This window comes from Bos indicus x Bos taurus, chromosome 5, assembly GCF_003369695.1.
Source record: "Bos indicus x Bos taurus breed Angus x Brahman F1 hybrid chromosome 5, Bos_hybrid_MaternalHap_v2.0, whole genome shotgun sequence".
Taxonomy (NCBI): domain Eukaryota; kingdom Metazoa; phylum Chordata; class Mammalia; order Artiodactyla; family Bovidae; genus Bos; species Bos indicus x Bos taurus.
In genome coordinates, this window is record NC_040080.1 from 34036726 (window position 1) to 34062968 (window position 26243).

The 26243-nt window shown below is 34.3% G+C and overlaps 1 protein-coding gene across 15 annotated transcripts in view; it reads right to left on the minus strand.

Annotated features, from left to right (window-relative positions):
• SOX5 (SRY-box 5) overlaps window positions 1-26243 on the minus strand; it is a 1171960-nt gene that overhangs the window by 457452 nt on the left and 688265 nt on the right. For 2 of the 15 annotated variants that reach the window (XM_027541537.1, XM_027541533.1), the window contains exons 1-2: window positions 13703-13820; window positions 12429-12526 (exon numbers count right to left, since the gene is read on the minus strand). The exons of 6 other annotated variants lie outside the window; for them this stretch is intronic. In XM_027541537.1, coding sequence (XP_027397338.1) covers window positions 12429-12526; window positions 13703-13714 — 110 coding nt within the window. In that variant the 5' untranslated portion in view covers window positions 13715-13820. Of the gene's footprint in view, window positions 1-7041; window positions 7188-12428; window positions 12527-13051; window positions 13162-13225; window positions 13664-13702; window positions 13821-26243 lie in introns of those variants that run through there. 7 more of the 15 variants (XM_027541534.1, XM_027541538.1, XM_027541535.1 and 4 more) reach the window with 7 other exon arrangements.

Genomic DNA, 26243 nt, shown 5'->3' on the forward strand with positions numbered 1-26243 from the left:
TTACAATATAAAATATACTTCAGATAAGGAAAATACAGTAGGTCAAATGACTTAAGTCAAAAATTCATTTTTTGCTTACTACGTCCTAAGTACCAGACAATAACATCTCTTACCTGCAACTCTAGACATCTATAAACTTCTAGTATATAATATTCGCCAATATCATTTTAGTGAGAATTTCTCCTATACCTTTAAAGTAAATGAAATGGGTCAAACAATTAGATTTTGCTTATAGTCTGCTGTCGGTAGTATGATTTTCCCTTACTGAACTAGTGACGAAATAGCACCGGCCTGATTTAATACTATAAATTCAGAACAAATGGGAAAGCATTAAAATCAGAAGTGCTTCTGGACCATTAACTTCCATGCTGATTTGACATGCACCACAGTATTCAGGCAACAGACTCAGGAATATAACCTATTCCTAAAGCAAACAGTATTTTATCTCATAACCATCTGGGGTTCTCCTCCTAAGGGCCACTGGCATAGGGCTGTCTGGTATATTTTAGCCCTAAAGACCTACTTTAGCAAAACCCACTTTGCTAGGAAAAGACGACTGACATAGAAGAGATTATGGAGAGAACAAAATTTTGGCCGGGGACGTTGCTTTCATTCTTTAGCTGAAGAAAATCATTGGTTATATACGCTTGCAAAACCCTATGGTTTTTCTAAGGTACCAATAAAAGTGATAGCATTCATAACGTGGACAGTGGTCTCTTTCATATATCGCCTATAGTCACAAACTTAAGTGCCAAGCAGATGGTTGAAATCTGTTTTGTATAAAATGTGTGCTTTTTTTCCCCCAACTGTGTTCTTTGTATTCATATTCAGCCTAGGTTTGAGCCATCAAAACACTGGCACTATGTCGATCATTAGCAGCATTTTAGACAACTGGCAAATAAGGTATTCACTGTTCTCCACAAAATGTTCAGCTAATATTTCCCAGATGTATAATTAAGGCAAAAGATCATCTTCTTAAATTGGTATCAGCACTTTGGATGGCTTCTAGCTTTCAACAGATTTTATCAGTGGAAAACAATTTTGTATCAAAAATAAGGGTTCTGTTTCTGAGGTGTTTTTGTTTGCATATTATAGAGCTGCCCATAAAGAGAAATCTATAAATTTCCCCAAGCTTTACCTATGGTCTAAAGGAACAGGTAGCTAATACAAAATGAGTCATGCTATTTTTACTATAAAAATCTATGATTTGCATAAGTAAGTTTCCTCAAGTTATTTAAAATTTTCTAATTTTCAAAATATGTGTATAAATAGTAATTTAAAAATCAACAGTGCGTGACCTTTTTACCTTAACAGAAAATCATTTTTTGTTGTCCAATAATTTGTTCTATATAATTGTTTTTATGATTTTACACAAATAAATGAATTTTAATTTGCAAAGGTTAAGGCATAGGAATAGGTTTAATCAGAAAATTCATTCCTTAAATACTTGTTATACAGATTTCATGCAAAAAAAAAAAAAAACCTTTGATGTATCAGATTTCCTACACATAAAATAGGAAGAGATGTGCTTTTAGGATATTTCGTAAGTAGCAGTAAGCAGTCAGAGGAAGCTATAGCTATATTGCTGCTATTTAGGTACAAGTTACCTGGGATCAATAATCATAAGTACATATAAAACCATTATACTTGTCTTAAGTACAAATTTTTAAAAATAAGTCAATACATTTCTTACACATATTTTATATGCTAAAATAATTTTCAAATATAAAACAAAAATATACACTTTTCCTTGACATTCTGACCATTTTATATTGTCCAGAATTAAACCTAATTTTCAAAGTTTGAATTCAATGGCTTGCATTCAGAGATATCCAAATATTTTTATAAATTTTCATAAGTTTAAGATGCCTCATTAGCATCAGAGGATAAATAATTTTATACTCATTTTAAAGCCCATTTTATAGATGTATGGCTAAAACCCAAAAAAATTTAAGTGACTTATACATCATAAAGTTTTAATTCTTGATTTAGAAACTCTAGGAACATATGCCAACTTTGTATATCACTAAATGCTGGATTATAAAATATATTAGCAGTAAGTTGCCCAACTGGGATAACTTCCAGATTTTCTTTCTTGTTTAACAGTAGGAAATTTGCACATTTCCCTCCCTCTAAATGTAATTCTGGTTCAATATGGTTCTTTTCTGCTTTTTTAAATTTTTTAAGCATCATTTATACCTGTTTCAGAAGCATAAGAGAAAAAAATCTATTCCTTATTCCTAAATTAAACTGGCAGGAATAGAATAAAAAAAAATTTACCATCATAATTATTAAGCAAATAATTTTAACATATACTTAATACCTATGTTATCTCAAATATATAAATCTATATTTGAAATTTACAACTCATTTGTACAGAGACTTCCTGATACCATAGTCATATTTTCAAAATGTAGATAACACAGAAGGTCATTGGGTATGTAATCAAAGATTATGTAACTGATAGTATTTTGTTGTTTAGTCGCTTCAGTTGTGTCCGACTCTTTTGCAACCCATGCACTGCAGCCCTCCAGGCTCCTCTGCCCATGAGATTCTCTAGGCAAGAATAAATTTCTCCCCAAAATATTGTGTTTTTAGAAAAGCACAAAATCTGCCAAACGTAAGATGTTAGCAATATATGATGCTTGCCCCTCTCAGATTATATAGCTTTTTAATGCATCTTTCATTGGCTGTTCCTCTACTTCTTGCTTCCTACTGACATTGCCAACTACTAATGCATATTAGGTTGACTGGCCTGATGCTAATACTAATAGTTGTCTAATTTATTTTGAGAACCACTTAAAATTTTTCTTTGGACTACCTGTTTGCAATCTTAGTTGATCTTGCCACTTTCCAGGCCAATGTTTTATTTATTCATATAAAGACATACACTGTCCAGAGCTATCCGCAACCCCCCCACCACCGTTGTCCTAATGCTCTACTGTCCAGTCTTAGTTTTCTTATTTTATCTTATTTTTGTAAACAGACTTTCAGCTCTTTGATTTAAAATGCCACTCTCCTGCTTTTTATATCCCCCCAGTGCCTTGTTTAACAATCTATATAACATATATATATATTTTTTTATTTTTTTATTTTTTACAATACTTGTAAAAGTTGAGGATAGGAATCTGATGCACCTGAGCGTTTCAAACATCTGGACTGTGAATCTTTTTTGAAACATTTAGATTCAAAATAGTCCACAGCATATTTGAGTACTTAATACTGAGTAAGAATTATACATACTACTTAGATTTTGAACTCCGAAAATATACTATGTTTACATGTTCCTGCAGAACATCGCTCTGTTGACAGGGAAATTGAGAAGTGATTCCACATGTTACAGGCTGGTTGAATGAGATAGTCTGTCCCAAAGTAGATACAGAAATGCAAGAATTCTGATCACTAGAGTGAGGTGCTAGGAATCTTTCAAATGTATTTATTTCAAAGCAATGAGATGTTGGAGGAGTTAAGAGATTTTAGAGATTGTCCAACCCATCTTCAAATGTTATAGACGCATACACTAAGACCCCAAATTTCTTTTCATTATGTACAGAAGAACTGGATCTTGAGAACTTATACCCAGCTAATAACAGTTTCTATTCTGTTAAACTTCCAAAAGCAAACCATTGAAGACATTGAAAAATGTAAATTTTCACCCAAAAAAAGAGGAAATTATTCTATGCTTTAGAAGAAATACTAAAAATCCACAAAGAAACTGTCATTTTATATGTATGTCAATATTTTAGCACTTAAATTTCTAATCTCAACCAGAAATCTCAAATATCCTCAAATATTACTCAAGCATATCTTGATTTAGCCAACTTCTTGAATGCAAATTTTCCATTAAATATGAACTACAATATGACCTTCCAATTTTTAAAGCTAGAATATGTCCTTATTGCTCATGTCATAAGATTTTGTGCTGCAAATGAGAAAGCGGGAATGGGCTCTGTACTTTTACAAAATATATTCTTCCTTTCAAAATTTTCTTCCCAAAACTACAGCTTCATCAGGATTTAGTATGATTTGTTCAAAATCAATTTATTCAAAATTGCCTTATTCTATAAGCAAAAAAGTTTCTCCTGAATTCCAAACTTTTGTGTGTATATGTGTCGATCATATTCTTCATACTAAATTATTCGCGTAACTGTTAGTGACTCCCAATTATCTTTTAATTTACTTTTAAAAGTCTGTTTATTCTGCTTCTTCACTTCTGTTCCTTAAATTGATATCAGGAGCATTTGGATATGCTTTTCTTTCTTTAGAAGAATGCTTTTAAAGCATTAAATATTCCAAAACTATTTATAGGTCAAATCAGATCCATTTTATTCTTCCAGTAATGCTAAAATTTTAAGAAATGATTACACTATCATATTTATTTCCCACAGTCCTTAGGGCTTTAAAAACAATATATTTTCCTCTGTTTCCCAAATTCTGTTTAGAACTAGAAAGAAACAGAGTACTTGTCTCAGAAAGAACATTTGTTGTTATCTTTGTTTTTCCACTCCAAGGTGTTCTGCTTGGCTAATGGTACTTTGCATATTAAAAGTTTTCTTCACATCCTGATGATACTATGGGGGAGATGAAAACCTGAATCTGATATTGGATATTCAGTTATCACTCATTCAAGGTCAAAGTTGAATTAGTGAATGAATCAGAAAATTAAACTTTGATTACCAGTTCACTCTTTTCACTACACACTGTCCTAACAAATCTTCAACATAGATCTCTTGTAGCGCTGATAAAAAAAAGAAAAAATATTAACTGATTTTATGACACCTTCCTGCAAACTCTTCTCAAACATATTATGAAACTCAATAGCAAAATTTTTAAATGGGAGTTGAAACAAAAGGACATCAAGAAACGTGTTTAAAAAAAGTCTTTGGACTTTGTAAATTATTGCCCAACAAACTCTGGCTCAGGGTAAATAACCCAAAGGAAGAAATGTAAGCAAACAAGTAATACCTTGACTCCAGAATTAGAATAAAAATGTTTTAGAACTTTGTCAATGTTTAGAACTTATCTTAACTGTTGCTGAAAAATTAATAGCATAAATAAAGCCTTACTTTTTCATCTTGTGTTCCCTTACATGAAGGCATATTGTTCGCTTTCAATCTTGGTGCTTTTTTTTCATTAGGATATTCTTTTATTAGATAAAAATTGTTTAAAAAAAACAAATTAACAGACCTTCTGTGAAAGTTCCACAATCAGTTCTCAAACAATCTACCCCCTTGGTGTCATCATCTTAATTCATATAAAAACAAAACCAAATTCAGTAATAAAGTAAATGATTTACTACATTTAAAATAAATTTTGATTAAAAATATACCAAGAAAACAGGATTTGGGCCTGTGTCCTGTTATACTACTAGATTAAAAAACTATCAACAAGCAAAGCAAGTTAACTCTTTCCTTTCTTTTCTCAATGTTCCTGAAGCCCTAAAGGAGAGGAGACATCTTATATGAAATTGTTGCTCAGTGTCCCAACTGATCTAATTCTCTTAAACTGCCAATATAAAAATCTTATAAGGTTTTGAGTGTACCTTTTTGGGGGGGAGCCCTCTACAGTAAATACCATTTCTTCATATTACATCTACTCTCAATGCATCTGATTCTTAGGTTTCAATGTCACAGAAATGATGGGGATGAAGAGGGGAGGCATGTGTGCACAGAACACAGGAAAATTCTAGGAATCTCCACAATGAGAAATATTAAAAATGAAGCTAGTAATACATTTTAAAGAAAGATTATATCTTCTGTTTTTTAACATTTTCTTTTCTAAAAAACACGTTCTTTCAAAGATGTGAAGAGCAGAAATAGAAACACTGTCACATATGAAAGTTTCAACGGATTTGCTGCCAGAAGCTTTTCTTTATAGTGTTCCTCTTACCTACAGTATGTGTTGGCACTGGCAGGTAGCCCTAATTCGTTAGTAGCCAAATTATTTTTGTCCTGAAGTACGAGAAATCTCCATAGCACATGAATGAGACATGGTTTACTAGTTTACACACATCTTTATAACTCCAAGAAACCAAAACTCATTCACAAATGCTTTCATTTCAGCAAAGAAAAGAGCTACAGAATACTAGAAATACCTACTTTGAATTCCTGATCCCCAATCTCCATGAGAAAACAAATAGAAAAAAAAATTAATTCCCATAAAGAAATTTGGTCCTTAATGCAAGAAAAATAAACAGCTTTCTGTTCTCCACACTACACATTTCATCTAAATCAAAATATTCCAGTACAAGGCATTAAGAAAAAAATGTCATTTAGTGATAAACCTAAATATCTCCAGATAAAAGTTCATCACAACAGAGTAGTAGGTTTAAATAATGTAGTTCACCACAGTTAGCATGCTCATTCTGCATGATCACCAGCCACATTTATATACTGCTGTACCACCTTCACTAAGTTATAGAGAAAATAGGAAGCAGACATAAGCAACACTTAGAAATACACACAAAACACAAGTAATGATTCAATCATAGCAAGAAATCTCTGAATTCCAAGGCAAGACAAAAGTAAATGTATTAATACTAAACAGCCAAGTGACTGAAATGTCACTTACATAAAAAGAGAGATTTAAAATACAATGAGCTGAGTTCAGGTTTGAACTGATTTAAGCTTTGACACCGATTTCAGAAGTCTACGAACAACCACAGGCTTTTGTTTTTAGTTTTCCTTCTGTCAAGTTTTATGGGTAAAAAGTCCTTAAACTACCTTGTAATAGATTAATTACTTTCAAGCTGGGTGACAAAAGGGCATAATGACCGGAAAATGATACAAAAGAAACAGAAAAGCATGTTAATAAGTTTATCAACAAACCTGGGTAATTCTCATGAAGTACAGATTAAGGTTCAGTGGTTCCAAACTGGCAGCATACAAGTTGGGTTCATATTTGGGTTTTTTGTTTTGTTTGTTTTTTAAAACCACCTGTCCTAAAACGACATTGTTTATGCTAATTATCTTTGTTTATGCCACAATTCTGTTTGTTTACGACATTCTTTTAAAATACCATATCCCTATAAACAGTTCTCACCAGAATTCTTCTAAATCTTGTTTCGGTCTGGTCCTTCTCGGCAGCCCACTGAGCAGAAATGCAGCTCTACAATGAAGGCGCAAGAGCTGGGAACAACTTTGAGTCTCTGACTCCTCAGGCTGGCAAAGGCAGGGAGTACCGCTGAGGTTTTACTCTCAGGCTCCGAGGGAAAAGGATACTGATTATGGAGAAATACAACATCCCCCTATTGGACAAGCAGAACCACACGCCACAGTATCTCCAGGGATGTATGGACTCTCAACTAGTAAGTGAAGAGAAGAATAGATAATGCTAAAGAGAAGGAAGAGCAGCCTCCAAACTACAGGAGAAAACAGAAGTCAGAAAGGATGAAAAGGTCACCTCCTGCACCATTATTAGTTCCTGATTGAAATGAAGAATTAGGAGGCATTCTCTTAAAGAATGTCCAAATAAATGCTGTTTATTGAAGCAAAATATTATCAGTCTTTAATTTTTTTTTCTTCTCCAGGAATATCACTTGATTATGTTCATCTATGTAACATTCAAACCTTATATTCAGTATAAATGACAAAGCTCTCAATCAGTGAAAAGAAAAAAAAAGAGGGGGAGACAGAATGAATGAAGCAATAAAGAATTTGCTATGTTTTGGTCCATTTCTTGCTCAACAAAAAATTTCCTTTAAAAGGAAGATATTTCATGTTTTGGTTAAATCTTTGAACATATTTCTATCTGAGTGCCATCACCTGAGTCAGAAACCTGACATATTAAACTACATTTAAGTCACAACAAGAGAAATATCAAGATTGCTTTATTTTCCATGTTGTTAGTTAACCTCATTGGAATTATAAATGAGTAACAAATTATGGAAGAAAACCAAAATCTATCAGTTATATGTAACTAGTCTATAGAAAGAGAGGTATTCAACATACGTAATACACATCTGCATTATACACATACTCACTAGGTGACTGGAGAATTGATAGTGGAAAGAACAGACAGTAAAAATTAGACTTTATCCATGGATGTAATTTTGCTTTTTAAATGCATTATGAATATAATCCATTTGAAAAAAGCTTCCAGCTCTATGGAGGAGTAATGTGCTCAAGTATTAGAATAGGTCTTATTATTTGCCTCTCAGGTATGGTGCATACACAGACTTTAGTTAAAAGCTCCCTAAGCACAGACAAATACATTATTGTATGCTTATTATACTTTAGAAACACAAGATAAGAACATACCAATGTGTGACGTAATCCTAATATCCACACATTTCTATATCTATCAACCTGCTAAACACCGAACTACCTGACATCTAACCCTTAATTGCTCCTGGGAATCAGTCGGGTTGCCTGCTAAGTCTTCAGGACAGTCCTCCAGGGTGAGTGTGATAGAACTACAGTTTGTCCACTGCTTCACGCAGGCTGTATTCCAAACTAATATCTTAGCTAAGTTAGCTGGCAAATTATTGGGATAGTAATCAAAATCTGTAATCAGTTGTAGTTACCTTTTCCTCTACAAAGTAATAGTGAATCAATAAAATGAACAAAGGCAAATATCAGAACATCCTGAAAATATACTATCAAACTTAAATAGGTTTACAGGTGCCATTAGGTGACAGAACGTGAGGGGAAAACTTTCCTTTGATTCACACCTAGGGGTTACCTGCTAACTTGAATGTATTTATCACTAATGAGTACAATGGGTTTAAAAAAAAAGAGGCTGCAATTAACCTCTATGAATCTGTCCCTGGTAATAAGTATTTTATTACTCTGGCCAAACTTTCGGTAAAGTACTGCTAATGTCAGAAATATTCTTGCAGCCCATTAATGGTAATTTTTCACAGTAATTATAAATTTTAATTTTTCACAATACCTGATGCATATTTCTTTCTTTAGAAAAACAAACTTTCTTAATATGAAAAATTATTCCTTTAGTCAATATAACCATATGTAAATTAGATGTGAATATAAAGTAAATAGTAATTTAAATTTTTATTGCAGAAGATTTTATTCTTGTAATGTTCCCTTCAACATGTAGAAAACTGGCAGAGTGTTGTCTGCACCCGTTTTGAGAGAAGCCATCAAATAGGTGCTATTACAAGCTTAATTTGCTTCATTCCACTACCTTCAAACTTTTTTTTTTTTTCTAGACATTAACAGACTGTCTTCTTAAGCAATCATGTTATACTAGCTTTTTAATGAAGTCTCTAACATAAAGAGATCAGAAAGTGTAACAAGTAGCTTGGTCATAAAACTATTATATTACAATCAAATAGGATAAATATATACATGAGGAAAAATAGAATAATTATTATTGACAGTAACAAAATACTTTTATCACTTATCAGAAACAAATTGATATGGCTATTTAAGACAAATGTTTTAAATATTTTCATTCTAAGAATATGAAAACAATAAATGATATTCTGAAAGGAGAAGCCCTTAGTCACAATTTTTATTATTTATATTTTCAGGTAAAAATATAAATTCATATCTTCATTTAAAAAATTCTAGGAGAGTTCAAGCGCTCCTTCTAGACACTATTACTAACATTTAGACTATGTTGCCAGTTATCTTTCTTCTAAATAGGATGATGTAAAAGACTGCTTACAAATAATTCCTTAGAACATGCTTTGCATTTTCACCCACCTGAGAACTGTTTTTCATTAATTATAATCAGTTATGTTAGAGATGCTTGAAAATAAAAATTAAGTATTTCAACTTCTTTACTTTTTGTAATCACTTTTATAATCACTTTTTATTTTACCTCTTGAATATTTTTTAGCAAACAATGAAACTGTTACTGCTTCTGAATTATTTAACAACTGTTTATGACAGTATTGATCATGTTCATTTCTACAGCTGATAATACAGACATAAGAAATCTACATCCAAATTTTGATCCAGATACTTGTTTTGAATATTCCTTAAAGTTTCAAATAGTCTACAGGTTGGAAAGGATAATAGAAGATAGTCAAGATTTTAATCGATGAAACTAGAAAAAAAAAATTACAACTTCCAAAATACATAAACTCCAAGCAACTTATTAATGCCCTCCAGAGCAATGTTCTTTATTTCATATAGAAATTTAGAAGTCTTCTTTTTGAATTTGTGACTAAGTTTGAGTCAACTACTCATCTATATCAGGTGAGCAAATAGAATAAAAATTAACACTTGATAGAAATGACCTACATATTCAATGAAAGTTGCAGATAGTTGAAAAGGCAAAAAGAACACTGACTATATAAGAGAGTAATATAATTACAGCATATATACCTCCTATGGAGAATATAAATATTCAATATTGAGTCTGCATGATATATACTCTGTGTGGGTAACTATAGATACTCTCAGCCGTATGTATTCAATGTAAACAAATAGTAATGATTTACTGAGATTTTGTATGTACTACCAATTATAACCACAGGGGAAATTATTAAGAAATTGTACACTGTAGGACATTTTTCAAAATTATTTTAGCTACTAATATTTCCAAATATGCTGTCTATACTGACAACTCTATTGATTATCACTGCTTATCTAATTAGGCAGTTAGAAAAACATGCCTCTGGGTGATAAAAAATGAAATTCTCACTAGGAGGAAAAAAAAATGTTCAGAGATTTGAGTATCAGAATAGCAAATGGAAAAGTTTAGTTTAAAAAGAGATAATTGAAAAGATACAAATAAAGTTCACAGCAGGAAAGCTTGCCTATATAAAGGAATAGGCTACAGCCTGTTAATATGTAACTACCTTTTTATAAGAACAGTCAGGTTAACAGACTTACAAATCAGACTTAAGAGTTTTATTTCTGAAAAGTATAGAGTTAAAGTATACTATCATTTCGTGCTGCTCTGTACATACTAGAAAACTCACTGTAGTATTAAGCGATAGTATGTTCCAATATAAACAACTTCAATATCTACATATGAAACAGGCTATGTTTACCTAAAAAAGCTAACTATTCTAAAGAGTTAATATACAGAACTTTGGGGGAAAAAATCACTCAAAACTGTTAAGAAAGCTCAACCATTCGCTGGAATTATGTAGTGAAGATGCATCTTAAGTTTTAAAAAAAAGAAGATGAAATGAAAGAAAGAAGACAGTATTAAAGTATATGTACCGGCTATTTTATTTTCTTCCCTGATCTGATGTTGGTTTCTCTAATATATGACCATATTCAAGGATTATTTTATTCTCAATACCCTTCTTCTCTTCCACTGCTTCACTTCTAGAATGTTTTAATCTTTGTCCTTTCTTTTTTCGTCTTTTCATATCAAATTCAGTCTTTTGAGCGATGAACAGCTTGACTTAGCATATTTTTAACCAGCTGGTCTAGCACCTAGCTTGCATTGCATAGTCAGATACAACAAATGTTTATACAGAAGGTAGCTTTCATGAAAATGAAAAAAAAAAAAGCCTGGGTATCATGCATCCTGGCTTTTTTTAGCTTTTTTTCTAATTCACCATACAGAATACAAAGTTTGAATTCTTTTTAATGGCAAACAAAATTCTATTTATAGTTCCAAAAAATGAACTTATGCTGGGATAAGAACTCAAATTTTAAAATTGCAATGTGTAGTTAGAGGAACACGAAGAGGGCTAAAATTCTTTCAAAGCTCTCTTTACTTGCAACAACATCAAATGGAAGGGTATTAGCACATATTTCTCTAATAAGAAATATTAATAACAAATAAACTTATTCCCAACAGAGCAAAATAGAAAATAAAATAAATAAAAATTTAACTTAAGACAGTGCAAAAAGTGGCCACAAAACTTAGAAAGGGATCGTCCCCATTTCTCTCTCTCTTTTTTTTTTTTTTGACATTTCAAGAGTAATGTACTAATAGATTACTGTGATGTTACATTTTCTTTAAAAAAAAAATCCGCTCTCTTATATCAACAAAAGGTCATGTGCTTTACTGAGCAGCTTCCAAAGTTTTACAGAAGGATCAAATAGGAACTTATAGCGTCCGTTTTAATCACCACCAAAGCCCTCTGTCACCCCAGAAATTACGACACAGAGATGTTGAAAATGGTAACATTCTGCACAAAAGCATTTTAAAAAGGTGTGGAAGGGGAGAAAAATATCAATGCAGGAAGAGTAAGAGAGTGAATGAGAAAGAGAAAAGCAGAGAGTGGGAGAAAGGGAGAGATGCTTAATGTTCATTTAATTTCCTGTTATAGGACACAACCTAGAAACATTAGCAGAGATCTCGGAGACTTTGCAAATCAGTTCCATTTGGTCTGGGCAATCACAACAAAAATCAGCTAACAAGACTGCAGAAGCACTCGCTAAAAGCTTCTCTAACAAACACGTTTTAGGCGAGCATCTTCCAATGGATTCAGAGACTACTGTAAAATGGGAGAGTTGCACTTCAATATATCAGAGGGGGAAAACTGTACTCACCTTTCAAACTCCTGAGGTAAATCAGGGTCAGTAAGCATGCTGGAAAAGCACAATTTCCCTTTGTCACAGCAGCCACCTATGATCGTCTCCAACTGAACCTGTCAAGTGAGTCCAAACCTTCTAAACCAATTGATTTTCTCTCTCTCTCTCTCTCTCTCTCTCTCTCTCTCTCTCTCTCTCTCTCTCTCTCTCCCCCCTCTCCCCCTCTCCCCCCTCCCACTCCTAGGACTCCTTGACCAGTCTCTTAAAGGGGTAGCGCACTTCCAGCAGCGGGGTCTGGCCGCTCCCCCCTCCTCCAGCCGCACGCTCGGGCTGCAAGGCACTAGACAACCTCAGGGTGCCTGTCCTTTCCTTTTAATTCTCCCTTCTAGACATCACTGAATGTGAGAAGTCAACTCATTTAGTGTGTCTCCCATACTCTCTCCTCTAAATAATAAAAGTCGCACACGCATGCACACACACATACATAAAATATGATTTTTGAAAATGCATTTGCTACTGATTAAACGAGAAATCTGTACACGAACCCAACCCCGATTCAACTGCATTGATTAACTCATTGAGCAAAAAGATTAAATGTTAGTAATAGCATTTTTACACAAAGAATTGTTATGCCTTCTCACCCTTTTCTAGGCTCTCTCCGTGCGCACACGGAAACACACACACACACACACATACACACACACACACTTGCACACAACAATCAGGCATTGTTCTGAGGGAAGAAAAGCAACTTTGACAGATTGAAATATAGCAGAGGCCCCTTCAAGGAAACCTGTAAACAACTTGTCACTCACTCTGTCGGTCTCACTGTTAGCTCGCGCTTTCCACAAAGTGGTGCGAACGTCCTGGCAACCCAACCAAAGTTTCCTCAGCTCCAAACTCCATAAAACACGATGTGCGAGGTGGAGGGGACTAGGTATCCACGTGCCAAAATAACACACACTCCAGGGAACAGAACCCCAAACCAAACCAACAGATGAAAACAAAAAGATGGTCCTCACAAACTGTCCTGCTTGGGATGGCTGGGGAAGTCGGGCAGGAAGCGCTCCCCTGGCTGGGGATCTCTTTAATTTCCTCTGCCCAGGCAGCCACAGATAACAAGGTGGACAAACTAGGGCTCTGCGGCTCCTAAGCTGGCTGGCAAGGCACAGCCTCCATAGCAGTTCCAATTATCTAGATAAAAATCTGGCAGGCGAGGAAGGTAATCAGGTAATGTACCTTTGACATGAAATGACAGAGGCACATACACAGAGAGAGAGAGAGACACTTACACAGACACGCATGCAGAGATGGTGGCTGCCCCGTGCACCGCAGCATCTGGTCAGGGAGTAAGCACACACTCACCAACATGAGATAGTGTGCATTCTTCATACACACACACACACACACACACACACACACACACACACTCTCAGTCACTCACACACGCTCTCCACTCCTACTGGGAGGGTTCATTCGGCACAAAAGGCTACATTACAGAGCCCGCCCCAATAAGGGAAAGAGAGAAAAAAAAGCCTTCCATTGTTGAGAGGGCAGGTCAGTTGATTAGATTTTCTGTGGAGAATTCCACGAGGAAATTCCCTTCAAAGCCGAAGTGATTAACTGGGGGCTATTCTGGAAATGGAGCAGACAATGGCTCAATAGTCTGCACAGCCAATGTCCAGGCTGGCACTGAACTCACTTTAAAAAAAAAAAAATAAAAGCCAGACTCCCTGTTCTTTTCCACACATTCCCCCTCAACCCCCTCCACTCCTTCTAGCTTCCCCTCCCAATCCCTTTTATTTTGCAGCTGGACAACATTAAGGGCCTTTAAAACCACAAGGGTTGACCCCACAGCAGTTTGATTAGGTCCCACTTTTTTTTTCTGGCGACAGTCAGACAGTAAGTTTACTTTTTTAGACATACACAGTGAGACAGCACACACAAATTCCAAAGAACAAAATCAATTATTAACCTTATCATATTAATCAATTTATTTTTTGCTCAAAGGTTATAAAATTTTTGCCAAAGTTGATAATAACTTAATAATGAGGTCCATCATTCATGGGCTATCCTAAAACTACACATATATACACTACAAAAATCAATGTGGAATAAGATTTAAGCATGTCACTATGGAGTTAAGACACTAACAAAACACAGAATCATGACCCACCCTGAAAAAGCTGTTAACAAGGGATGTGGCAAAAATGACTGGATGCTGACATGATTTTCATTTTCAGCAGTTGGGGAAGGGGAAAGGATATTACTCATTATACTTTCTTGTCATTAGCCTCAAATTATTTTTTATTACAGCAACAACCCATTCCTACAGAGAAAAATGAGAAAGTTGTTGCATTTATTTTAAATATCTGTTATTTCAGCACTTAAGGGCCCTACTATCTAATATAGTCTAATTGATAAAGTATACAAAAATAATTTTTCTATTGTTAATGGTGGTTATGGGATTTAGGGAATGGTAGCATGCCTGGCTACATACACTTTAAAAAACAGTCTTTTTTTTTTAGGTCTAATTAGGGAATCTTGTTTCATCCTATATCAACAGAGAAAAATGAAGGAGGAAGGGTAAGTTACAAGGGGCAATGGGGAGCTGGGGTCAGGAAGAGGAGGAGGCAGTGAAGAGAGGATGCAGGGAGAACACAAGAAGGAGACATAGTGGCAGCATAAAGATAGAAACAAAGATAATGGCCATAAGGCAGGATGCTGAGATCCGTATGGTCCCAGCTGCTATCTTGCTACAGCTACTACCTCTGGTTGTTTCTCTAAAACTCTGATTCAGAAGGTCACCAGAGCAGGTAAGAAAGAGAGTATGAGTGTTTGAGGCCAACTGTAGTGTAAAGAAAAGATGCTCATATTAGAATCACCCTTATCTTTGGCTTTGTTTTTATAGACATTTAATATGTGCATGTTTAAGTACACACATGTCAAATAAACAAAAAAGGACATATAGGAAACTGTTAAATGGTTTATAAATTAGTTTAAGATCTTAATATTTTATATAAACATTCCTGTAGCCCTTCAAAAACACAAAGTATTTCTTGGAAAATTATCCTTAAATGGCATGAAACAGACTAGGAACTAGATAGAAAATTTGTCAGATATAATAATGAATATCCTAATAATGATAATTTAAACTAATGGAACTCCAAGCTCATAAAGAATTCTGTTCACATAGATTAACTCACAGATCATATGCAGCATAGAAAAGTGTATGGGTATGTATATTCCTAATAAGTTTGCCAGTGTTTAAACTTGGGCAAAAGAAATTTAAAGTCTTACAACTGGTTAGTGGCCCATTTGTTTCTTGAAGCCAGGTCTTATTTCACATTTGATACCATAATACAGAATAAAATAACATTCCAGAATTTACAGTTCAATGAAAATCCCAAGATGGTACATGGGATTTTTTAAGTGATTTAAAAGGCTTTTACATAATTGTTAATGAATTTAAATTTGATATAATCTCATTGTCACTAAATCAGTACTGCATTTGATGGATGAATGAAATAGTTTTAAATGTACCTCTCTAGGCTGCATAAGTTTTCTTTCATTTGAATTCTACCTTGCAAATTAGTATCTTTTGCAAGATTTTAGAAGTCAGCAAAAGAGAAGGCAGTTTCAAAATATTCTCTCAAATCCTGACATTGATAATTTTATTAAATAACTGAACTGATCCAAGCAACCTGATGCTTAATAGTAAATTGCTACTAAAAATCTTTTTATTTTACATTAAATGTTAAAGTGTTGAAATATTAAATATGTGATAGTAACTGGCACATATGTGTTAAATAAATCTATATTATTTATCAATTACCTGAATAGTTCAAGATATTCAATTGGTTATATATCTGGTATTTTGTACATTAGAATTAATGTCTACTGCAATGTGATTTTCCTATACTGTTATAGGTAGATCTCCAGGAAGTTTCATAATGTATGTAGACTGAGATACACTTTATCATTCACTGAACATTTATTAAGTGCTTAACGGCATGCTACAGCCTGTGGCCTTAAAAGTAGAATCAAGAAAATTTTCCAATAAATCTAATTTTAAAAATATATTTGAGCAAAATTCAAAGTAATTGTTTCATATGCAGGCTCCCCAACGTAAATATGGTAAGCAAAGTTAAAACCAAAAACAAGTGAAAGAAAAGCAATGACAAGAACTTACTGAACAATAATTAAATTGGTGGGAAATACAAAATGATCTACAAACACAGATATGAATATGAATATATCTTCAGAGGGAACCAAAGCACAAACTACAACAGAAAGCCCATAAAACATTTAATGAGTCTCTTTGACATAGTTGTAGCAGTATTATGGAAAATGGGATGAAGCTGAAAAAAGTGTGCTTTTGAGCTTATGTTGTTTCCATTGTAGATATAAAAATGATACTCACATAAGCTAGGAAAATATAAGATATGCTAGTGAATACTGCTGGAGAATTCTCAAAGAAATATCAGAATCTTTTACAATGATAAACAAGTTATTTCCAAATTTAACCTCTTTCAGCCACTGTTTCAGCCAGTTTTTTCTAATATTTCTCATTTTAAAAGGAAGAAAGTCCATTCCCCTATTTTAAAATAGAATTGTTGAACATCTTTTATTTTAATAACTAAAATATGTAGTCACAGGTACATACAGCATCTTAATATTTGATATATGTTCCTATTATCAGTTTATGGAATTTGTAAGGTTATTTTTGAGAAATGAAATTTTTAATATTATAACTACAATGAATTTAATACCAGTGTCAGACAATACCAATATCATATTGCCTTAACCTGCCTCAACAGACATTAAGAAAATATTCACTTATTTCTTCCCCTGCAATTATTTAACTCTGTCACAAAATGTTTAAAAAAAAAAAAAAAAAGAACTTCCAATCAATGTACATCTGTGAGCCATTCAGCAAATACCTGGTCAGCTCACCACTGATCTATCAGGGGCAGATTAAAACTCTGACTTAGAGTAGAATAAAGTCCTGTAATTGAATTTCTTTAGAAACACACCTAAGAAATTCAATAACATCTCTTCCTTTTTAAAGTCCTAAATTTCAATTCCCCATAACACATTTATGCAAGAAAATTGACATACAATGGTCTATAAGTTCAAGGTTTTTCCATCCTCACACTCTTCTGTATTATTACTTGGTTAGTTAGAATAAACATATGAATTGTCCTCAGATCACATTTTTGGCCAACTAGTGTTCTTCAACAACACTTCAAGAACATTGTCATCTTAGAAACTGCAGTCTCATACTTCTCTCAAAGACATGATCCATTCCCAGTAATTGCTCCCACTGTTTGATATTTTACCATTTATCTTCTTTAGAATAATTTTTAGTAATTTAAAAGTGATAGCTCTCAGTATCTGAGTACTGTCTACCAGTATCTGTGATATATATATAAAATAATCACATTTAATATTCAAAACAACTATATAAGATATGTAGTTGTATCATCCCAACTACAAATGAGGGAACCATGGCTTACAAAGTATTTGTCTGGTATCCCAAAATTAATAAGTGCAGAAATGGGTAACACCAAAGTTATGGTAACATTCCTCCAAAGTTCTGAAAAGGCATCAAATGCTATTTTATCTCAAATATACCCTAAACACTATTAAATACCAAGTGTACAGGCAAGTGCTTCTAAAGCTGTTTTGATGCTAAGTGAATGTTTAAACTTCAAAGTTAGGTTGAGTGATGATTACTCCATCCTCACAAATAACTTCATATTAAAGACTGTTCCTTATACAACAACTAAAAACAGTTAAAGACGAGGCTTGCCTAGTGGGTCAGATGGTAAAGAATCTTCCTGCAGTGTAGGAGACCCAGGTTTGATCCTTGGATCAGGAAGATCACCTGAAGGGCATGGCAACCCCTTCCAGTGTTCTTGCCTGGAGAATCCCATGGACAGAGGAGCCTGGTGGGCAACAGGCCATGGGGTTGCAGAGTCGGACACGACTGAGTAACTAACACAACAACGACAACAAAGAATAATACACTCGTCCCAACTTGATGGTGATGATAAATATCAGAATTACTATACTCATTGTAAAATTTGGCTCTCTCTTTAAAATTAACTTCTAAATGTTATCTTTATTAATGTGATTATGATCTGGGGGCTCCATAGGAAAATATAGTAACCCTCACTTTTCTTATTATACTGTAGTCACCTTTCTTCTTGTGGTAATGTGGGATGATAAAATGCCTATGTAATGAGATGATGTGAGGTGAATGACACAGGCATTACGATAGCATTAAACTACTATTGACCTTCTGATAAGAGGACCGATGTGCTTAAGTCACCCTGGGTTAGAGTCATAATATTGTCAATGGATGGGGATCACGGGCAGAACAAAGACAGAAAGGCGTGAGATTTCATCATGTTACTAAGAGTAGGTGAACAACTTAACACTTATGAATCTTTTATTTCTGGAATCTTCTATATAATATTTTCAGGCCATGGTTGACCATGGGTAACTGAAACTAGGTTAAGTGAAACTGCAGATAAAGGGGGCCTATTTGTGCAATTCAGTTCAGTTCAGTTCAGTCGCTCAATCGTGTCCGACTCTTTGTGACCCCATGGACTACAGGACTCCAGGCTTCCCTGTCTACCACCAACTTTCGGAACTTATTCAGACTCATGTCCATTGAGTCGGTGATGCCATCCAACCATTTCATCCTCTGTCAGAATGCAAGTATCTATGCAGCTGATACCACTCTAATGGCAGAAAGTGAAGAGGAAATAAAGAACCTCCTGGTGAGGGTGAAAGAGGAGAGTCAAAAAGCTGGTTTGAAACTAAACACTAAAAAAAATAAGATCATGGCATCTGATCCCATCACTTCAAGGCAAATAGAAGGGGAAAAAGTGGAAGCAGGAACAGATTTTATTTTCTTGGGTTCCAAAATTAATGTCAATGGTGACTGCACCCATGAAATTCAAAGATGCTTGCTCCTTCGAAGGAAAGCTATGACAAACCTAGACAGCATATTAAAAAGGAGTGACATTACTTTACCAACAAAGGTTTGTATAGTAAAAGCTATGGTTTTTCCAATAGTCACATATGGATGTGAGAGCTGGACATAAAGGAGGCTGAGCACCAAAAAATTGATGCTTTCAAACTGTGGTACCAGAGAAGACTCTTGGACAGGAGTCCCTTGGACAGCAAGGGGATCAAACCAGTCAATCCTAAAGGAATCAATCCTCAGTATTCATTCAAAGTGCTGATGCTGAACCTGAAGCTCCAATACTTTGACCACTCATTGTGACGAGCCGACTCACTGGAAAAGATCCTGGTACTGGGAAAGATTGAAGGCAAAAGGAAAACGGGCCAGCAGAGGATGAGATGATTAGACATCATCACCTACTCAATGGACATGATTTGAGAGAGGACAGGGCAGCCTGGCATGCTGCAGTCCATGGGGTCACAAAGAGTTGAACATGATTTACCAACTGAATATCACCTTCTAGTCACCATGTAACTATTCGGAAGTAAAATTTCTGTCTTACAGAAAGAATCATTTTAAGAAAAGGTATCTATTAGGAAGATTAATCTAACTTACACTTTTACTTTTTTACTCATTACACAATCATCTTTCTTTGTGTTAAGTAGTGTTGTCTAACTGTTGTCAGTTCAAGAGGCCAAAAAAGACATGAACCAATCACTCTGGTGGTAAAAGTCAAGATTCCTATTTAGAAAAAAAAAAAAAAAAAATCCATATAACCCATTAGAAGAGAATCTATCCAAATGGGATCATACTTTTAAAAAATGCACTTTTTGATCACTGAACTTTCTGTTATGTATTTCTCAACTAGGAAAGAAATTTAGGGAAGACACTATACTGATATTTTACCTAGAGGCAGCAGCAAAGTGAAAAGTAGTAACATTGCTACAATGTGGCTTGGATTCTTACTTATTAGATAATTTATACAAAATATTTTAGTGTACACCTTTCAGGGAAGTTTTTCCACTGTAGTTGAGGTAGCTATTTCTTAATATTAACTAATCAGAACAGAAATAAGGGAAAATAGAGTAATATGTGAAAATATTTGAACAATTAGTTTCATTTTTGATCCCACTTTGTCTACTCTAAATGACAAATATATCCTATTCACAGTAAATGAAAATGTTACCTATTAATAATGTTCAGTCTACTTACATCTGTAACAGCTGAGAGGGAAGAAGCATGGCTAAGCTGAAAGTAAAAAGGCCTGAGCTCTAGGGGAGCCTCAATTCCTTCCTCACTGGTGATGCAATCTTGCCTATACCTTTAACATCTCAGGGAAGATGATTTTTAAAGTCCTTCTTGACTCTCATATTCCAATTCTATAATCTCTTCTTTGATAAATCAATTTATAATCTGCAAAATAAAATGTCTTACCCTTCTCAGTTTTGTTTCAGTTTAAAAATGTTCCATTTTTTAAAATGTTTTAAGAGCAATTCTTGTACTTTATTTTAACCCCTTTAAGTATGTGATAACTCTACACCCACAAAACAAGATAGTGAAGGGCCTTCCCTGGTGCTCCAGTGGTTAAGAATCCACCTTCTAATGCAGGGCATGCAGGTTCAATCCCTCGGTCAGGGAAATAAGATCCTACGTGCTCTGGAGCAACTAAAACCCATGAGCTGCAACTGGAGAAGACCAAATGCTGCGGTGAAGACACAGCTCAGTCAAAATAAATAAATATAAAGTTAATTAATTCATTAAAGATTGTGAAGAAAAGTATCTGATTAATTGAAGTGAAAATTGCTCAGTCCTGTCAGACTCTTTGTGACCACATGGACTATACGGTCCATGGAATTCCCCATGCCAGACTACTGGAGTGGGTAGCCTTTTCCTTCTCCAGGGGATCTTCCCAACCCAGAAATCGAACCCAGGTCTCCCGCATTGCAGGCAGATTCTTTACCAGTTGAGCCACAAGAGAAGCCCAACAGTACTGGAGGTGGGTATCCTATCCCTTCTCCAGAGGGTCTTTGATTAATTAGTTGGCTAAGTTCAATTAAGTTAAAACAACTAGGAGAACTTAACTCGTCACACACACACACACACACACAAACACATTTGTAAATAACTAATTTTATCACTAAATTCACCTATTTGTGATTCTGAAAATTTTGTGCTTAAACTTTCAAGTCACAACTTTCATTTTTTTCTAAGTGCAATTACATTTATTGGTATTATCTGATTTAATGAGAGAAGTAAAGGCACTTTATTACTACATTGAACATGTTACATTGTGTGATGACAGTGACTGGCATTGCAGGGAGAAATAAACACAAGGGATTCTGTCTTTATCTGAAATTTCAAAATATCGAATGAGAAACTCAAAGACAAACTGAAAAGTTGAAATGTGAGAAATCCTGACAGGTAAATTGTGTTCAAGAAAACCTACTTTTCAAAATGAAGTTTGTGGACACTCTGTGGAACTCCTGCCAAATACACAGCTTCTTTTTTTTTTTCCACATTATTAACTAAAATGACTTACTGCCATAATTTAGAAAATAATTCAGTCAGACTATGCACAGGATTAAAGAAAATAGATATTATCAAAAGAATATATTCATACAATTTTTCAGTAAGCATGGATAGAACATTTAATTTACACTTGTATTATAAACCACCTTTATATATTAAAACATCATTGTTTATAATGCACACTTTCATAAATAGGAAAAAAAGACATACTGATATTTGTAAATTTCCCTGAAGTTGAAGAACTATTTAGGTATCAAATGGTGTATTAGTATTTAAAAATACTTAATTGTGTGTGTGTGTGTGCTAATTGCTCAGTTTTGTCTGACTCTTTGTGACCTTATGGACTGTAGCCTGCCAGGCTTCTGTGTCCATGGGATTCACCAGGCAAGAATACTGCAGTGAGTTGACATTCCCTTCTCTAGGGGATCTTCCCAACTCAGGGATCAAACCTAGGTCTCCTGCATTGGAGGCAGATCTGAGCCACCAAGGAAGCCCTTTAAACAAATCATGGGTCTGTAATCTGAAACATTTATTTGGCTTTCCTGGTAGCTCAGCTGGTAAAGAATCTGCCTACAATGTAGGAGACCCCGGTTTGATTCCTGGGTCGGGAAGATCCCTTGGAGAATGGATAGGATACCCACTCCAATATTCTGGCCTGGAGAATTCTGGACTCTATAGTCCATGGGGTCCCAAAAAGTCAGACACGACTGAACGACTTTCACTTTCACTTTTCACTTAAAGCATATATTAAAAGACTAGGAATTTGTAAGACATGCCAGCACCACAAGCATACCTTAAAAAAATAAAAATGCATGCCCTTCCTGGTTTGGGGACCAAACTTCAGATTTACTCAGTCTTTATAGGTGAGCCATTATTCTTAATCTTAAAGTATAAGTCATCTTAGTAAGCATTTTTCTATTATTGAGTGTGTTCAATGAATTTTACTAGACTTATTGAGGGGAAAAAAACAAATACACATAACAATTTTTATGTTTTTTATGAACCTCTTTTCTGGCCACGGCACTCTGATAAAAGGTGAGGGCACAAAGATAAACTTTTTTTTTTCCAAGGAATTAGGACCTACTGAAAAATATGGACTTTCTGTTACAATAAAAAAAATTATCAAGTTCTTACGAACTAGAAATCTACAATTTTCACACAGGTTAATTAATTTTCAAAACAAATCTGGAATGTATCAGTTATGAATATTAGTTCCACATCACAGAAATGGTAAGCGAAATACAGGAACAAAAATTATCTATCTTTGGATTACATAACTAGCAATAGGCAAAACCACTATTTGAACCCATGGACTTCCCTGGTGGCTCAAGCGGTAAAGCGTTTGCCTACAATGCAAGAGACCAGGGTTTGATCCCTGGGTCAGGAAGATCCCCTGGAGAAGGAAATGACAACCCACTCCAGTATTCTTGCCTGGAAAATCCCATGGACAGAGGAGACTGGTTGGCTATAGTCCATGGGGTCGCAAAGAGTCAGACACGACTGAACGACTTCACTTTCATTTTCACTTTCTTCCAATTACAAACCTCATGCCTGTTCTACTCTACAAGACAGCTACTTTTGAAAGTTATCACACCATAAGATAAAATGATAAAAGTATTATTCAGTGAAACAAAATTCTGTGGGTAGTTTAAGTAACAAGTGGTTTTAAAATAACTTATTTTCTGACCTTCAAGAATTTTAGTATTAGTTTGTTGGAGTTAAGAAAATATAGATTAGAGAATCAATTGAAAATCTCAGAAGCACTATGAGAATTCAGAATCATAACAGGGAACAAATGTAGTATACAGAAATCAATAACTTTTGTATATATAACACCCAGTTATCAAAAGATAATGGGAAAAAAAGACCTCATCAGTATTAGTAACACAAATAATAAAATATCTAAGAATAAAATCATTCATATAAAGACCTATCTGAAGAACGCTTTGACACAATATGGAAAGATATACTATGTTTCTGGATAGGTAGCATCAATATGATTTCTCTCTAAATGAATGTATAGATTTAATAAGTTCAAGTTAAAATACCAGCCTATGCTTAAAATACTAGACAAACTAATTAAAAAGTCAGTCTTGAAAAATAAACAAATAAGAAAAATAATTTTTAAAATTCCAAATGGATAAAGATTTAGATGTAAAGAATAAAACCATAAATCTACCAGAAGAGAACATGAGTAAACTGCTGTATAAACTTGGAGTAGTCTTACTAGTTTGGAAAAACAGTTTATGCAACCTATATCAAAGGAATTCAATAACCTCCATGATATATAAAGAGTTTTTTTTAATCAATGAGGAAAAGGTCAACAATCCAATAGTGGAAACAGACAAATGATATAACTTATTCAAAGGGAAGGAAATAGAATTGGTTCTTAAACAAAGAAAAAGATGCTCAATATCCTTTAACATAAATGCAGTTTATAACTACAGGATGATTATTATATTTTTAACCTATTAGCTTAGCAAAAATGAAAAGTATTTGTCTATTATTATTTGTTAGACTGTATTATTCACTCATAAATAATTTATTCTCTCCCTTGTTAAATTCCCTTGCAACAGATTTCATTTCCTACCCCACTGACATTATCTTAGACATGTTATGTGCTTTGGTCACTGAAATATGCAGCTTTCTCTGTGAATGTCTGATTTGGTTCAGCTACCTTATCTTGTTTCTGTCTTCCACCATGAAAACAGTGTATCTCAGATAAGGGCTATTCAATCAGCCTGCCTAGGAACGAGAAGAGACTTAGTTCAATAAGGTCAACACACAGCTGACCCACAGAGACTTCATGTTACACATGCAAGAAAAGATTCGTTTCAAAACAGTAACCCACAGAGAGAGTGGCCTTGTTTGTTAACACAGCAAAATCTTACTAATACCTACAGTCTGTTGGTGACTTATGGAAACACGTGCTCTTGTATATTACTAGTAGAAATGTATATCAATATAAACCTTCTGGACAGTAATTTGAAAATAACTACCAAAATTACAAACGCAATTCCACTTCTGGGAATTTATTAGAGATGTACTTTCAAATGTGCAGGATGTCATGTATTCAAATTTAGTTACTGTGGAACAGCACATAATAGCATAGAACTGTTAACAATCCAAAGGTCATTAATCAGGGAAACAACAAAGCCATATTAAACTACAAAGCTATTAACAAAAGCATAAAGAATGTAAGTATGCACTGATACAAAACATCTTCAATATAAAAATTTCTTGTGTGTATGTGTGTGCACACATACACATGTGCATGAAGTCACTTCACTTGTGTCTGACTCTTTGTGACTCTATGGACCCTAGCTCATCAGGCTCCTCTGTCCAAGGGATTCTCTAGGCAAGAATACTGAAGTGGGTTGCCATGCCCACCTTTAAAGCATCTTCCCAACCCAGGGATCAAACCTGTGTCTCTTTTGTCTCCTGCATTGGCAGGTGAGTTCTTTACCACTAGTGCCACCTAGGAAGCCCATATACATGTGTGTGTGTGTGTGTGCACGCGCACACATAGAGAAGAAAAACAAGGTACACATCTGAGCACTGTGAGTAAAATGTGCTACAACATTTGTGAAAATAAGACGTCAAATTCTTTTCTGCTGATACGTACATAAGAAAACTCTGAAAGAATATACAAGAAAATGAAATAAAAATGGTTATAATTGTAGGGAGGGGGGAAGTCAGAACTGGACAGAAGGAAGATAGCTACAAGATTAAATCCCTTCTGCTATATGCTTTTGAAAGATTTTTATATTTTTTCTTTATTCTGAATGTGAATCCATTATGTTTTCATAAAATTTATATATACATACATTAGTTAAGTATACATCTAATTAAAATATAACCTCTCCAATGGTTGTTCATCAACTATACACAATATTACTTCAATTCATAACAGCGGACCCCACACATCTGATTCTGAGAGGTCTGTAATTTATATGTAATTTTTGTTATTAAAAAGTATTTTACCTACTAAAAAAGACCAGAATTCTCATTTTTTAATAATAATCCTTAATTTAATATTTTCACAGACTATAATTTTAGTTTCTGAAATAATGTTTTTCTAACTTAAATTCAAAGCCCTCACTGAATATATCCTTTGGGGTATATAATTTTTCTTTAAAAGAGGATTGGATATAGTTTGAAGAATATGAGATGATAACTTAATTATAAGTAAAAAGTCCTTAACTTGTCATATTAGACTCTTCATGCTCTATCATGAAGTCTCTCCCTGCATGCCATGAACTTCAAGCTCCTGCTATATCAGGCTGGCAAAATTGTTGGCAAGCAGCCTGTTAATCCTTCCTTCA